The following is a 12,066-nucleotide window of genomic DNA, read 5'->3' on the forward strand; positions in this document are numbered from 1 at the left end:
GATGACTGACCATCAGTTGGGTAAACCTTTGGTTTTTATGGCACAACTCAGATTTACAGTACAACCTCAAACAAATTAGAGAAATTTTGAACATCTTTCTGTGAAGAAAAACAACAGACAGGAACATATACAGCTGCATTTGTATTACCAGTACAACATAAAAATGTCAGAGCTGTTCTTAGGTACCAGGATTTTATACACAGTTCTTGTTCTGTATATGCATGTACACAATTTTTTCCCCTGATTTCTTGTTTAAGCACACAATCAAAACACACCCCAGGTTTTGGTCATTCTTGGCTTGATGTCTACTTTGAGCTTATCAAAAGTGTTTGAAAAAGCTGTCATAACTCCTTCAAGGTGTCTCCAGATGGGACTGTGAGGAGGAGAATAGGGGAACCTGGCAAATGTTCCATAAATACTCTACTCTTTGCACACAAATACGGTATCATCCATCTCACATTCAGTTGCATATTAGATTCATAATCTTAGTCTCAACATCTGTTTGCAATGTCTTCTTCTCCCCTGAGATTTCATTTGATTTCACCCTTGCAGAAAGCTGTCTGCTGTTGCTTTTCACCCTTCAAACATTACTGCAGCTTTTTCTAAATTCTGCTCAGTCTGCTCCTATCTTCTTTTCATAAAGGCCATCAACACTGGAGCTGGCACAGCATGCTCCAGATCTCTGCTTGCCATCTAAAGAGATTTTAAAGTGCCATCCACCAGTAATACCCTTGGACTTACTGACTCAAAGAGTTTACACTGCACTGGAGCTGAAAATGGAGAACAGACTTTCCTATTCTCACTGGGATTCTTCATATCAAAGAAAACTCTCATATGGATTTTATGATTTACTTTAGATAAATTCAGGAGAGCTTTCTCCATTCTCATCTTCTTCAGCTCTCTGAAACTGGAAATACTACAATTCCCTCAGACACTTTCCATCATGTCAACACCTGCACTTTGCCATTCAATGCAAAGCATCACAGGCTCACACACTTGCCACTTCCGCTTCATAAACAGTGCAATCTTTAAAGCAAGGACACCGATTCACAGACACCAATTCACTCATGAATCTGCTTTTCATCGCCATAGTATTCAACCCAGCATGTTTCCAAAATCTGCAGCAGGCACAGGTAACAGAGCCTCAGTTCAACAAATGTTAATCCACCACTGAAATGTTCACTGTTTCGATGTATTAACAGAAGGGGAAAATCAGTTTGAGTACCATGGTGGAGTTGTGATGATGGTAAGATGATATCAGCTCCTGAACCCTGACACAAATTTGCAATCAACACGACAGATTCAGAGGAGTGTTCTGGGAGACACAAAAAGCTTCTCATTAAAACTGGCTTTGTAGTGACTGCAGAAATGCAACAGGAGTTTCTTGCCATGAAATCGTCAATGAGGAACAGGAACATGAACATGACAAAGAGGATTTATGACAGATTAGTGAAAGCAAAACATTGTATGTGTTCTTTGCATAAGAACAATGGGCTTTCACATGGTGGGATACAGTTTACAAATCAGAGCAAGCATGGAATATCCTGGTGGCTCAGGCTTGGTGCTGAAGGTTAGGAAGAATATAAACAACTTCCTGTTTCAACTTCCCCATCACTTTACAATGCACAGTTTAATATTTTGACCTCTCTATTCTCTGAGCCACATGCACTGCCTGGAATAGCTGAGGAAAGGTGTACTTCCACAGTGCAGTAGAGTGAACCTGGCAGCTTACTAAAGGGCTGTCCCACTCCATGTCATCCTCCCTTGTCACATTCCTAGCCTGCTCTTTCCCTTAGGCAGGCACTGCTATTCATCTCATTTGGTTCTTCGTGTTAGTTCTTTGCTGGATTAACTGGCTGAATCAGCTTTCAAGAAGGTGGAATGTGCATCAGAGCCAGCACAGAGAAAACAGAGAGAAGGCATGTTTAGGAGAGGGGACAAGAGACATCCTGTTCACTCCTTCCATCTTCCTTCTCTTTCTTCCTCTCTCCATTGTACAGGCGCTGGTATTCACTGCACCCTTTCACAAGTCATCAAAACTCACTAAAAGAGCAGAAAACAAACTAAGAACCCCACGGCATTCTGCTCAGCTACTTACTTAAATACGTTTACAGAGGATCCAGTATCTGTATTATATTATCCAGTATCTGTCCAGAGCCAGCAGACATATGGGGTGAGGTAAGGGACAGGAGCAGAGGGACAGTTCGAAGGACTAAGCAAGACCAGCTCCTCTGGTTGACAAGTTGTTCTGCCCACTCTGCTGCCAGGCTTGCTATAAGCCTGGGTGAGTGTATTTTGTGCCATACTGTGACACCACAGAAGGACGGCGAAAGTAAATTGGCGTGTAAACTTTACCTCTACACCCCCTATTTTTCAGAGGCTCAAATTACATGGAACCATAGGGCAAATTAAGCCTTTAGTCAAGGAAACATGTTAATTAATCTCCTAAGGGTTTGGTGAGGGATTGTTTACAAAAAGGAAAGCATTTGCTGTAGGAGTTTTGACTCAAACCTCGAAAGGGACTTCTGTTATAATGATGATGTTACAGCTAAATTCCCTGTATAAATCACCAGCAAGTGAGGAATTAAAAGGACACGTAGTGTTGTAAGCTCCCACCCGTGCAGGACTTCTCCCCAAACTGCTCATAACTTTATAACCAACAGCTATCTCTGGAAAAGGTATGAACCCCCCAGTCTCCTCCACAGTCTCTCCTCAACACTGGCTGAAGAGTCACCCTTTACCACTTTCACTGAAGCTACACCACTGCACTGAGGGGAACCCCACTGCAACAACAGAGCACTCTCCAGCCACGCACTTCTGTACAGCACTTTGGACACGTGCTGCTTTTTTCATATTTGGATCTAAGTGATAGTAGAGTTCAAGCAATTGAAGTAATCTTGAAAATTCGTTGCTGACATACTATGCCAACTGGGCTAATTCCACTGTTTAAACTCCAAAGAATATTTTCACTGCTAGACCATAAAGCACTTTCTAAAATCAACTAAGAACAGAGGTAACAAAACAAAAAACGTCTTGTCCATCTTTCCCTGTGAGCCAGCAACACAGCCACAAAGAGAACTACAGCTCCCTCAGCCCCATGCTAACACGCTGTCCACAAGGTCACACAGACACCATGTACCTCAGCCTGCCTCCAACTCCTTTCAGCCTGTGTAGGTTTTACTACAGTGAGCTGAGGATAATCATTCTGCACTAAAGTAAGTGAGCAGCACCTGACAGCAGGGACGATGGGAATCACAAACATTTCCCATGCCTCAGACCTCCAGACTCCTGCTGAACAATGCCTGTCTGTAGTCACGTTAAGCAGGTGAGCTGTTGCGCATCTGTACTTCCGCACTTCCAATAACACATAGCTCCTCAGGATTATCTCCTTCCCTCTTTGCTAAGCAGATAGGACTGCAAAGTCCATTAACACATAAGAAATTGCTCATCACTGTCTGACACACTGCTGCAGCATGCTTGATAAAGCTTAGCAACGGTGTTGAACATTTTGTCACTTAAGTGGCATCACTCAGAGGCAAGTGCTGTTGCCTCACCACCTGCCACGCGCAAAGTCACTCAGGGAGCCCCGAACCAGGGTGCACAGGGATCAAGCAGTGCAGATGCACTGGACCACCATATCAGCTCCAGACAGATGCACAAAAACAATTAAGTTGCAGCAAGGCAGGTTTTTGTTTCCAAGGCACTGTATCTTGGTGAATCCCTTATTTTGCAGGCCTCTAATTTTCATCTCTAATGCTGCATGAGTTCTGGAGCACACTGGGATTTTTCTCTGCGCCAGCTACTGCACACTATGAGCCACATTCTGTTTTATGAAACTTATTGTAATTTTTACCAGAACTAGATCTTCACTACACAGCAGTTCTGAAAGGGGAAGCTTCTAAGGAAAACACAGCATCTGTAAACGGCACAGGAAGTCCACTCACTACACTCCTGATTCGAAGATGAACATAGCCTGAACACAGCACAGAGGTAATGACTACCTCTGATGATGGCTCCAATTACTACTTCCCGATGTCAGGGCTTCAGAGCCTGCAATACACATGCCTTTCAAAACCTTTCATTTTAGTCTATGTACAACATGCAAGCTATCAGTATACTGGTTTCTCATCTTGTCCCTGCTAATCTTATTTTGACATCTCATGAATCTTGCAAGATACCAGCAACTTTTAGTCCCTATTTTCTCACTAAAAATTGATGCATTGTTACATCTCTTAACCCCATGCCCTCTGTATTTTTTTACAAGCCAACATGTATGTAGACACACACCAATGATTAAGTCTGCATTTCAGCCCTCCAATTACTTCACAGAAAGATCAGTTGAGACAATTCAATTCAGGCTTCACAAAGAGGCTGTCTATAAATGAGGATTTAAGAACTAGAAAAGCTACTTATCAGTTCACAGAGAGTGGCTGAACCTGAGAGTACTTGATATGTAGCACCTCACCACCAGAACAGAAACCAGTGACAATCTTCAGATCTTGTTAGAAGGTTATTTTAATGCCCAGAAAAAGCTGGGTAGATGAAATAAGGTTTTCATGAGCAGGAAAGCCATGTTTATGAAGGTGAAACTTTACCTCAATTAAATAACAAATACCCTTAATCACTATATTATGTTTTATATCCTTGCTGTCATTCTGGGGCTTCCCTTCCTGATGTCTCTAGGACACCAAGGGTATATAGAGTATTAATCCTTGCAACAGGACCCTCTTCTCTCCTGCCTGGTGCATGTTTGCATGTACAACATCTCATCTGCACCACAGACATAGGGAAAGAGCTGAAGAGAAAGGCAAAAATACACCTACGTTCCGCACTGGAAACTCAAGGGCTATCCAACAAGAGTAAATACAGATGCCTTCAGCTCCCTCCACTTATTCATATTTATTTTAACAGGTGATCAAATCACAGCACTTACCAAGTTAAAATAATAAAACACTGTTAGCTCTTTGAAAAACAAATATGTGCCACTAAGAACAAAGAGTTTATCCTTCCCATCGCTCCCCTCTCCTTCAAATCAAGACAAATTTGCCGTAAGGATGAAACTTGACAGAGAAAGAGACAAAGGCGAGGCAGAATTCACACAACTCCCACAGCATTATGTAAAAAAGAGGTTATACTTCAATTCTTACCTCCTCTTTAGTCTCTTTAAACGAAGACTTTGAAGATCGACTTCGGGAGTCCTGGGGCTTGGTTTCTTCCTGCTGCCCAAAAAGTTCCTCAATTGTCTTTGTATCAATCTGATACTGTGGTCTTGCAGCAATTGTCCAGATGTTGTTTTTACCACGGACTTGTTCTTCAGGGATAGTTTTCCAGAAAAAGCTCCGCATTCGTTTTTTTTTGCCATGGTTGTCATGCCCATTTATCAGCTGTGGAGGCAGGGGTAAGTTGGGCCCAGGCAGTGGAGGAGGGGGGGGTGGTGGAGGCAGCATTGCCGGGGGGAGCGGAGGGGCTGGGGGAGCCCCTGTGAGGGGACATGGTGGGGGGGGCGGTGATGCTGCAGGCTGAGAAAGCTGAGATGCTGTTGTCGTATCCTCGTTCATTAATCCCGTTGCAACCGGAATAGCCCCATTTTCTTTATCATTGACCAAGGAGAGACAATTCATAACATGCATTTTATGGCCTCTCCAAAGAGGAGAGTGTTACTTCCTTGGATGGGTTTGAAACATTGAACAGTGAGTGCAGCAGCCACTGGTAACACTCCCTCTTAAACCCTAGTCTGCCAGCAGCAGCAACACAAGAGGGGACTGTATCATCTTCACAACCTACAACAAAGGACAATAGGGAGACTCAGATCAGAGAGACTGGATATTGTCCCTTGCACTGAAAAGACACCAAAATTAAGGTACAACAGCTATCAAGTTTTTAATCCAGAAGGGAAATTTAGTGACTCAAAAGTCTTTCACAGGGTAGTTGTATAATATTTATCTACGCCAAGATTTTAAATAGCTTTAGGTGCCTAGATTTCAAGAACATACATAAAAATAAGAATACCTCTTAAATCACGCACAGTATATATTGAAACTACCTATTAAACTCAGTTCAGTGCAATTTTGTAAGAAAATATATTTATCTCAAATTATTAAAACAAACCAGTATTATTCTACTCCTAATTTCAGATACTTTTTTAAAGATGACCACACACAGTTAGAAGATATAAGTATTAACTATGGTATTGTATTAGCTGGATCAGAGACCCTGTTTGAATCCTTTGAATTCACGGCTCAAATCCAAATTGCATTAAAATAACAAACTATGTCTAAGATTTAACAATGTAACTTAATGTACTACTTTTTTTGCCTTTGCATTTTTCACACAATTGTCAATAAGGAAAAAATAGTGTGCAGCCCCTAAACTCTGTATGTCCACTGAGATGAATTTATAGTATTGCTGGTCTGTTTATACTACCTCCCAAAACACACTCGGAGAAGGAAGACCACAGTTTGATTAAGCTACCCCTTATAATTTACTTCAGCATCTAAGTTAAAAGAGCTAGTTCAGTAACAGAAAGGACAGAGGAGCTGACAGGAATAGGATCCTACACATCCTGAGCATTGTACATATGCAAAGATTTAAATATTTAGGAAAATTTTTATGTCTAGCTTATCTCATGAAACAACAGGAATCACAACAGCTTTTAGTATTTTCTCCTACATTGTCACCTTCTAAATGAAGATGCTGTTATTGACAGCAAACCCTCAAGTAAGAGTATGACGTCCACAAAACCTACAATTTTGATAAGCCAAATCTACTGAAACAGATTTAATTCATAAGTCTCAGAGAAAACAAATTGAAGTGTTTCAAGTACAGACCAAAGAGGAATCCCATGATTTTATGGAAATTTGGAAGTTATCTCAAAACCAAAAAAAAAATGGGAATTGACCAGAAGAAAAAAAAAAAAAAACAGAAAAAAAAATCAAAGTGCCACACAATACAAATTTAGACAGAAGACATAGAGCCCCTGAGCAAAAATCAGTCACAGGAAAACTCAACAGAAAAAGCTGAAGTAATGCACTGGCACAAGAACAACATCAAATCAGAAATCTGGCACCTATTTAGCGGTATGCCTCTTCATCAGGGTGCACATGGAGCTAATAGCAACCCAGATCAATTTGACATTGTATAATAGTGATGAAAAAACTTCGCTATTTTTGCCAGAGATCCATCACCGTACAGGAACAAACAGACCCAAGTCACAGGAATAAGCCTTAGGGCAAATTCTCTCTTGGTCTGCAAGGGCTCAGCCACTCACAGCTTCACTGAAGCCAATGGAAACAAGCACAAAACGATCCACTGTACCTTTTCTTCTCAAAAGCTTGCACAGGTAGCAATGAACTCCTCTCTCCTGCTTCAGACTTTCTAATCTTATACCTTACATTATACAGGTATTCACAAGAAGAGAAAACGTATATCAAAACCTGTATGATGTTTAAATCATAGGAATGATGGAAAATATTTTAATGGCATGGTAAAAAGGAGAAAATCTACAAAGAAAGTGGATCAGTATAGAGTGTTTCAAATTTAAGTCAGCATTAATACCCAGCTGCTATTACAGGCCTCTGTATGTTCACGCCTCTCCTCCCAAGTTCATGATCATAGAAGCAGAGAGGCATAAAAAAGCAGGTGCAAGGTGGTGGAAAGAGATTAACCACTCAAAGCAATTAAGTGTTGCATTAATTTAAAGAAATACTCCACTAGGAAAAAAACTTTTCCTCCCTACTAGTTATTTAAAAATTAAAAATGTATTAGCTAGTTTTCCACCATCACAAAGCAGTATTCAACATTATTATTATTTTCTAACTTGGGTTCCCACAGATTAAAAAAAAAAAAAAAAGAAAAGAAAAAAGAGAGAGACAGACTGACCAACCATGCCCCTGGCAATGTGCAAGAACCTCATTTTGAAACTTTCAATAAATCCGGATGCTTTAGGAAAAACAGGATCAAATCCTAATGGAACAAAGTTGTAGGCAATGAATCATCAGAGTCCCAGCACTAACACATAGGAGTGGAAAATGACTGATCTCAGACCTGAGTGCTTCTGAGTTAGACAAGGGACACTCCTAGTGAAAGGAGTGGAGAAGGCACAGGGAAGAAAACATCTCAACCTAGATGTAAAGATAGATATATAGAACAGGAAAAACTGTTTTCAAGCCAACTGTTTTCAAGCCCTGTACTGCTTTAGATGAGGTAACAGTCAGCCAGAACCAGGAAAGGGGAAGAATCAGCATTTGGAAGGAAGGCATGAAAGGAGAGGCACAGCATAAAGGCTGGCATTCAGCTTTGTTTTCTGACAGATAAGCACGATTCAGGTGACAGAGGTCACCTGCTTGTAAGAGGATGGCAGTCTCGAGTTACCAGGTACCAGGAGACTGGTCAGAATTCCCTTCTCGTGCTGCCTCTTGGAGGAGTGGCTCAAAGATGTTCCCACTGCTCCCACCATTACTGTGGGTGGGAGAGGAGAGAAGCTGGCAGCCGGGACAGGCACTGGGCTGCTTGTTGGTATCAGCAGGTGCCTCTGAGCAGGAAGTACAGCAAGAGGAGGTGGGGAACAACACAGCCTTTCCAACTGTGAACTACTAAGACACGCTGGGACTGGGATGCGTAATAGAAGCCAAGCAAAATTTTAACTCCTAAGGAGCCTCTCCGCACTTCTCAAAGGATTAAAGGGGGAAAAAAAGGGAGTCAAGAACAAACGTTTATGATATCTCAATTACACTTCATTATTGCATGTTTGTTACCCAAAACAGTCCAAGAAGTACAAGAGCTCTAAAGTAACGCCTTTACTGCACATTTTAATTGCGTCCATATTTGGCATAAAAGAAAAATTTTATTTCTTTGTCTCATTCATTGTTTTAGCCAACCTAATCTAACTTGGAAATGTAATTTAAAATTTAGAGGGTGGGGACAACTTTCTCCCCAGGTAAGAAGAGAAACGCTCCACAGTAATTTGTTTCTTGCAAAAAAGGCAGTTGCCACCCAGACGGACGCACACTGTGTTTGCATACACAAATTAACAGGTGAAATGCCCGATGCACTGAAGGGCATTTCATAATTCATACTGCAAGATATTACTCCCTTTAACTCACACCTTAAGTTCTCTCCTGCCCACGTTTCTGTGTCAGGTGCCCTCCAAGTTCTCACGAGAACGCTGGTTTTGACACCAAAGCCCAACCACAGTATTTGGATGTCTGTGTCTCAACAACTGCTGTACAAAGGGGCAAAGGGAGCAACTAGTTGCTGACTGCAAAGAGAGGAACTGCAGACACCGATAACCAGCCCCTGATCCTGCCAAAACCCGCAGCTTACAAAGAAGACACAGATTGTGCTATCACAGCAACTACATCCCTTCATGCATCCAACAAAACCCCTGGTAGGAAACCACGACCCTGCCAGCCGGCCGGGATGGGGAAAGAACCCCCGAGCGGGTCCCCGCGCCAGCAGGACGAGCACGGGCAGCGGGCCGGGGGGCTCGATTCCAGCTGGTTTTGGCTTGGGGTCCCAGCCGCAGGGAAGGGACTTCCAGTGGAGCAGCCCCTGGTAGGAAACCACGACCCTGCCAGCCGGCCGGGATGGGCAAAGAACCCCCGAGCGTCTTGTTTTCCGTCCTGGAGGAGGTGCCTGGCCCCACTCTGAGGTCCCTGCCTCCGGGACCATCCGAGGCGCCCCGAGAGAGATCCTTACTCCGTAATTCCCTTCCACCGACGCCACAGGCCATGGGGCAGCGCGGAGGGCGCGGGCAGCTCGGCTGGATCCGGGGCAGCACCGCTCCCCGCGCCCCGCTCCCCTCGGGCTCCCGTCGGACCCGGCGTCCTGAGGCGCCCCGCCCGCACGGAGCGCTCCCCGCCCGGCCCGGCCGGAGCTCCCGACACCCGCCCCTGCGGGACGGGCTCGCCCCGCCACACAGAGCCGGGGGTCCCCGCGGCAGCCCCCGCCACGCCGTGCGGGAGGAGCGGCGGCGGCTCTCAGCCCTGGACAGCGGGAGGTCGGACCCCGCGGGAAGGGGAGCCCGTTCCCCAGAGAGCGCTCACCCCTCCGCCGCCTCGGGAAAACGGAGGACCCACGTACGCGGGCGGCGACCCCTCTGTCCTCTCCGGCCGCGCCCCCCCCCAGCAGCGCGGAGCCCCCGCCCGGCCCGGGGAGCCCTGTGCCAAGCCTGCTCCGCGCTCACCCCCTCGCTCACCTCCGCGCTCACCCCCTCGCTCACCTCCGCGCTCACCCGCGGCGCAGCCGCTCCGGTGCCGCCGCCGCCTCCTCCCATCGCGCCTGGCCCGCCGCGCCGCGGGCGCGCGGGGCGGGGCAGCGCAGGCGCGGCCGGGCGGGGCCGCGGCAGGTGACGGTGAGGGCTGCGGGAGCGCCCCGGTCGAGGGACGGCGAGACTCCGTGTCCCTCTGTGCCCGGCCGGTGCCACCGAAACGCCCGTGCGGGAGGAGGGCGACCCGCTTCCCAGAGCCGGCGCCGCCGCGACCGCGTTCGGAGATGCGCAGTGACGTCTGCGGCGGGACTCGGTCTAAGCCAGCTCCTGCTGAGCTGATCCATTCACACATCCATCCATCATTTCCCGCACGCTGTCACCGCAATCACAGCAACTATCGCTATAGAAACAGGACAGCGGTGCTACTGGCAGCGCGCTCGGCTGGGGGAACGGGCTGCCCTCTCCGGCTGAAGCCTTTCGCCTTCTGCCCTCGCTCCCAAGGAAGCGCATCCCCTGTCCCATCCCGCATCCCTCACCTGGGCGCTCCCCGCCGGCTCAGCCCAGCCAGCCCTGGGGAAACAGGCAGACAAGACGGGCGCGCCGGCTCGCCCCCTGGAGTCTCCAAAGCGGGCGGTGTGAGAGAACTTCAGACGAATTTAAGATGGGATCATAGCCCGGGGTTACGGCGCTTCAGGCGACAGCGCACATGAGTTGTGGATACCTGGAAGCCAAAATACCATCCACTGATGAGACAGCAAACAAATACATTGTTCTAAAATATTTTATCAAGAGGTTGAATCCTATTTCAAAAATAAAACCGTCTTCCCAAAAAGAGGAAAGGTGAAGAACTTCACTCACTCAAGTCAACAAAAACACACGCCATCACTACTTTTTACAGGAGGCAAATTCCAAGGTGGAAACAGAAACTTTTCCTGTTCTGACGAAGGACAGAGAAAGTAAGAAAAAACCCTCACGTCTGGCCTTGCTCAGTCAGCCACCAGAGCTTCCACGCTCAGCATATGAGAGAGAAAAGAACACCTTGGCATAGCAGGGGTGGGAAAGCAGGAGCAGGAGGACAAAATCGTGTCTTACTTCAGTGTGTAGTGCTTAACCTGGACTACTGCCTCTGCTCAGGGTTTGGGAGGCAGGAACCAGAGGAAGAGTGGGAGACCAGATAGCCTCCTGTGGACCCAGGCCTGGAGCCCAGGCCCGTGGCTGCTGAGGGTACACCATCCCGACTTACAGTTCTGTGGCCACAGATCTGACCTACTGGTCTGGCAAGACAGCCTGTCTGAGTCACTCAATTAAAAAAAAAAAAATATTAGAACAAAAGGAAAATTTAAGGAACGCAAAGTCAGAACCTGATCATTTAAGCTCAAAATTCACTGTGTTAAAAGAGTTCAACTGCAGTAAAAGGCAATTCCCATCACACCACACATCTCCACTTGGCAGGCTTAGCAGCAGCTGGAGAGGACACGCTTCGCTTTGAGCCAGCATGGACATTCCTCGAGAGTGTCAGGTCACCCCTGAGGTCATCGGCGAGGAAGGGCTTTGCTGCTTGGACTGCAGCTGCCTGTGTTGGAGCCAAAGAGACTTGTTTTCATTGCTGCCAGTCATGAGTACAAATGTTCACTCAAAAAGACGGAAAGAGCAAGCCAAACAAGAGACTTGCATAATGGCATTGTATTGAAAAAGTCAAAACCCGAACAGGACAGCAGAGGACCCGGCAGCCAGTCCGGATGTGAAGTTAAACTCTTCACTTTTCCCCACCCTGTGGGTTTGTTCTTCCTGAACTTTTCCAGAATACTGTGTTAGGAAATTAAGGTTTTAGCTGATTTTTTTCCCCTAAACATGTTAAC

The 12,066-nt window shown here is 46.0% G+C and overlaps 1 protein-coding gene across 2 annotated transcripts in view; it reads right to left on the minus strand.

Moving 5' to 3' along the window:
* The window catches only part of FHDC1 (FH2 domain containing 1), a 36,821-nt gene extending 26,059 nt beyond the window's left edge, over window positions 1-10,762 (minus strand). The window contains exons 1-2 of one of the 2 annotated variants that reach the window (XM_032686626.1): window positions 10,744-10,762; window positions 5,148-5,780 (exon numbers count right to left, since the gene is read on the minus strand). In XM_032686626.1, the coding sequence (XP_032542517.1) occupies window positions 5,148-5,630 (483 nt within the window). In that variant the 5' untranslated portion in view covers window positions 5,631-5,780; window positions 10,744-10,762. Of the gene's footprint in view, window positions 1-5,147; window positions 5,781-10,219; window positions 10,304-10,743 lie in introns of those variants that run through there. The other variant, XM_032686625.1, reaches the window with a different exon arrangement.
* Between the last annotated feature and the right edge of the window lie 1,304 nt (window positions 10,763-12,066).

This window comes from Chiroxiphia lanceolata, chromosome 4 (genome assembly GCF_009829145.1).
Source record: "Chiroxiphia lanceolata isolate bChiLan1 chromosome 4, bChiLan1.pri, whole genome shotgun sequence".
NCBI classification, from domain to species: Eukaryota; Metazoa; Chordata; class Aves; order Passeriformes; family Pipridae; genus Chiroxiphia; species Chiroxiphia lanceolata.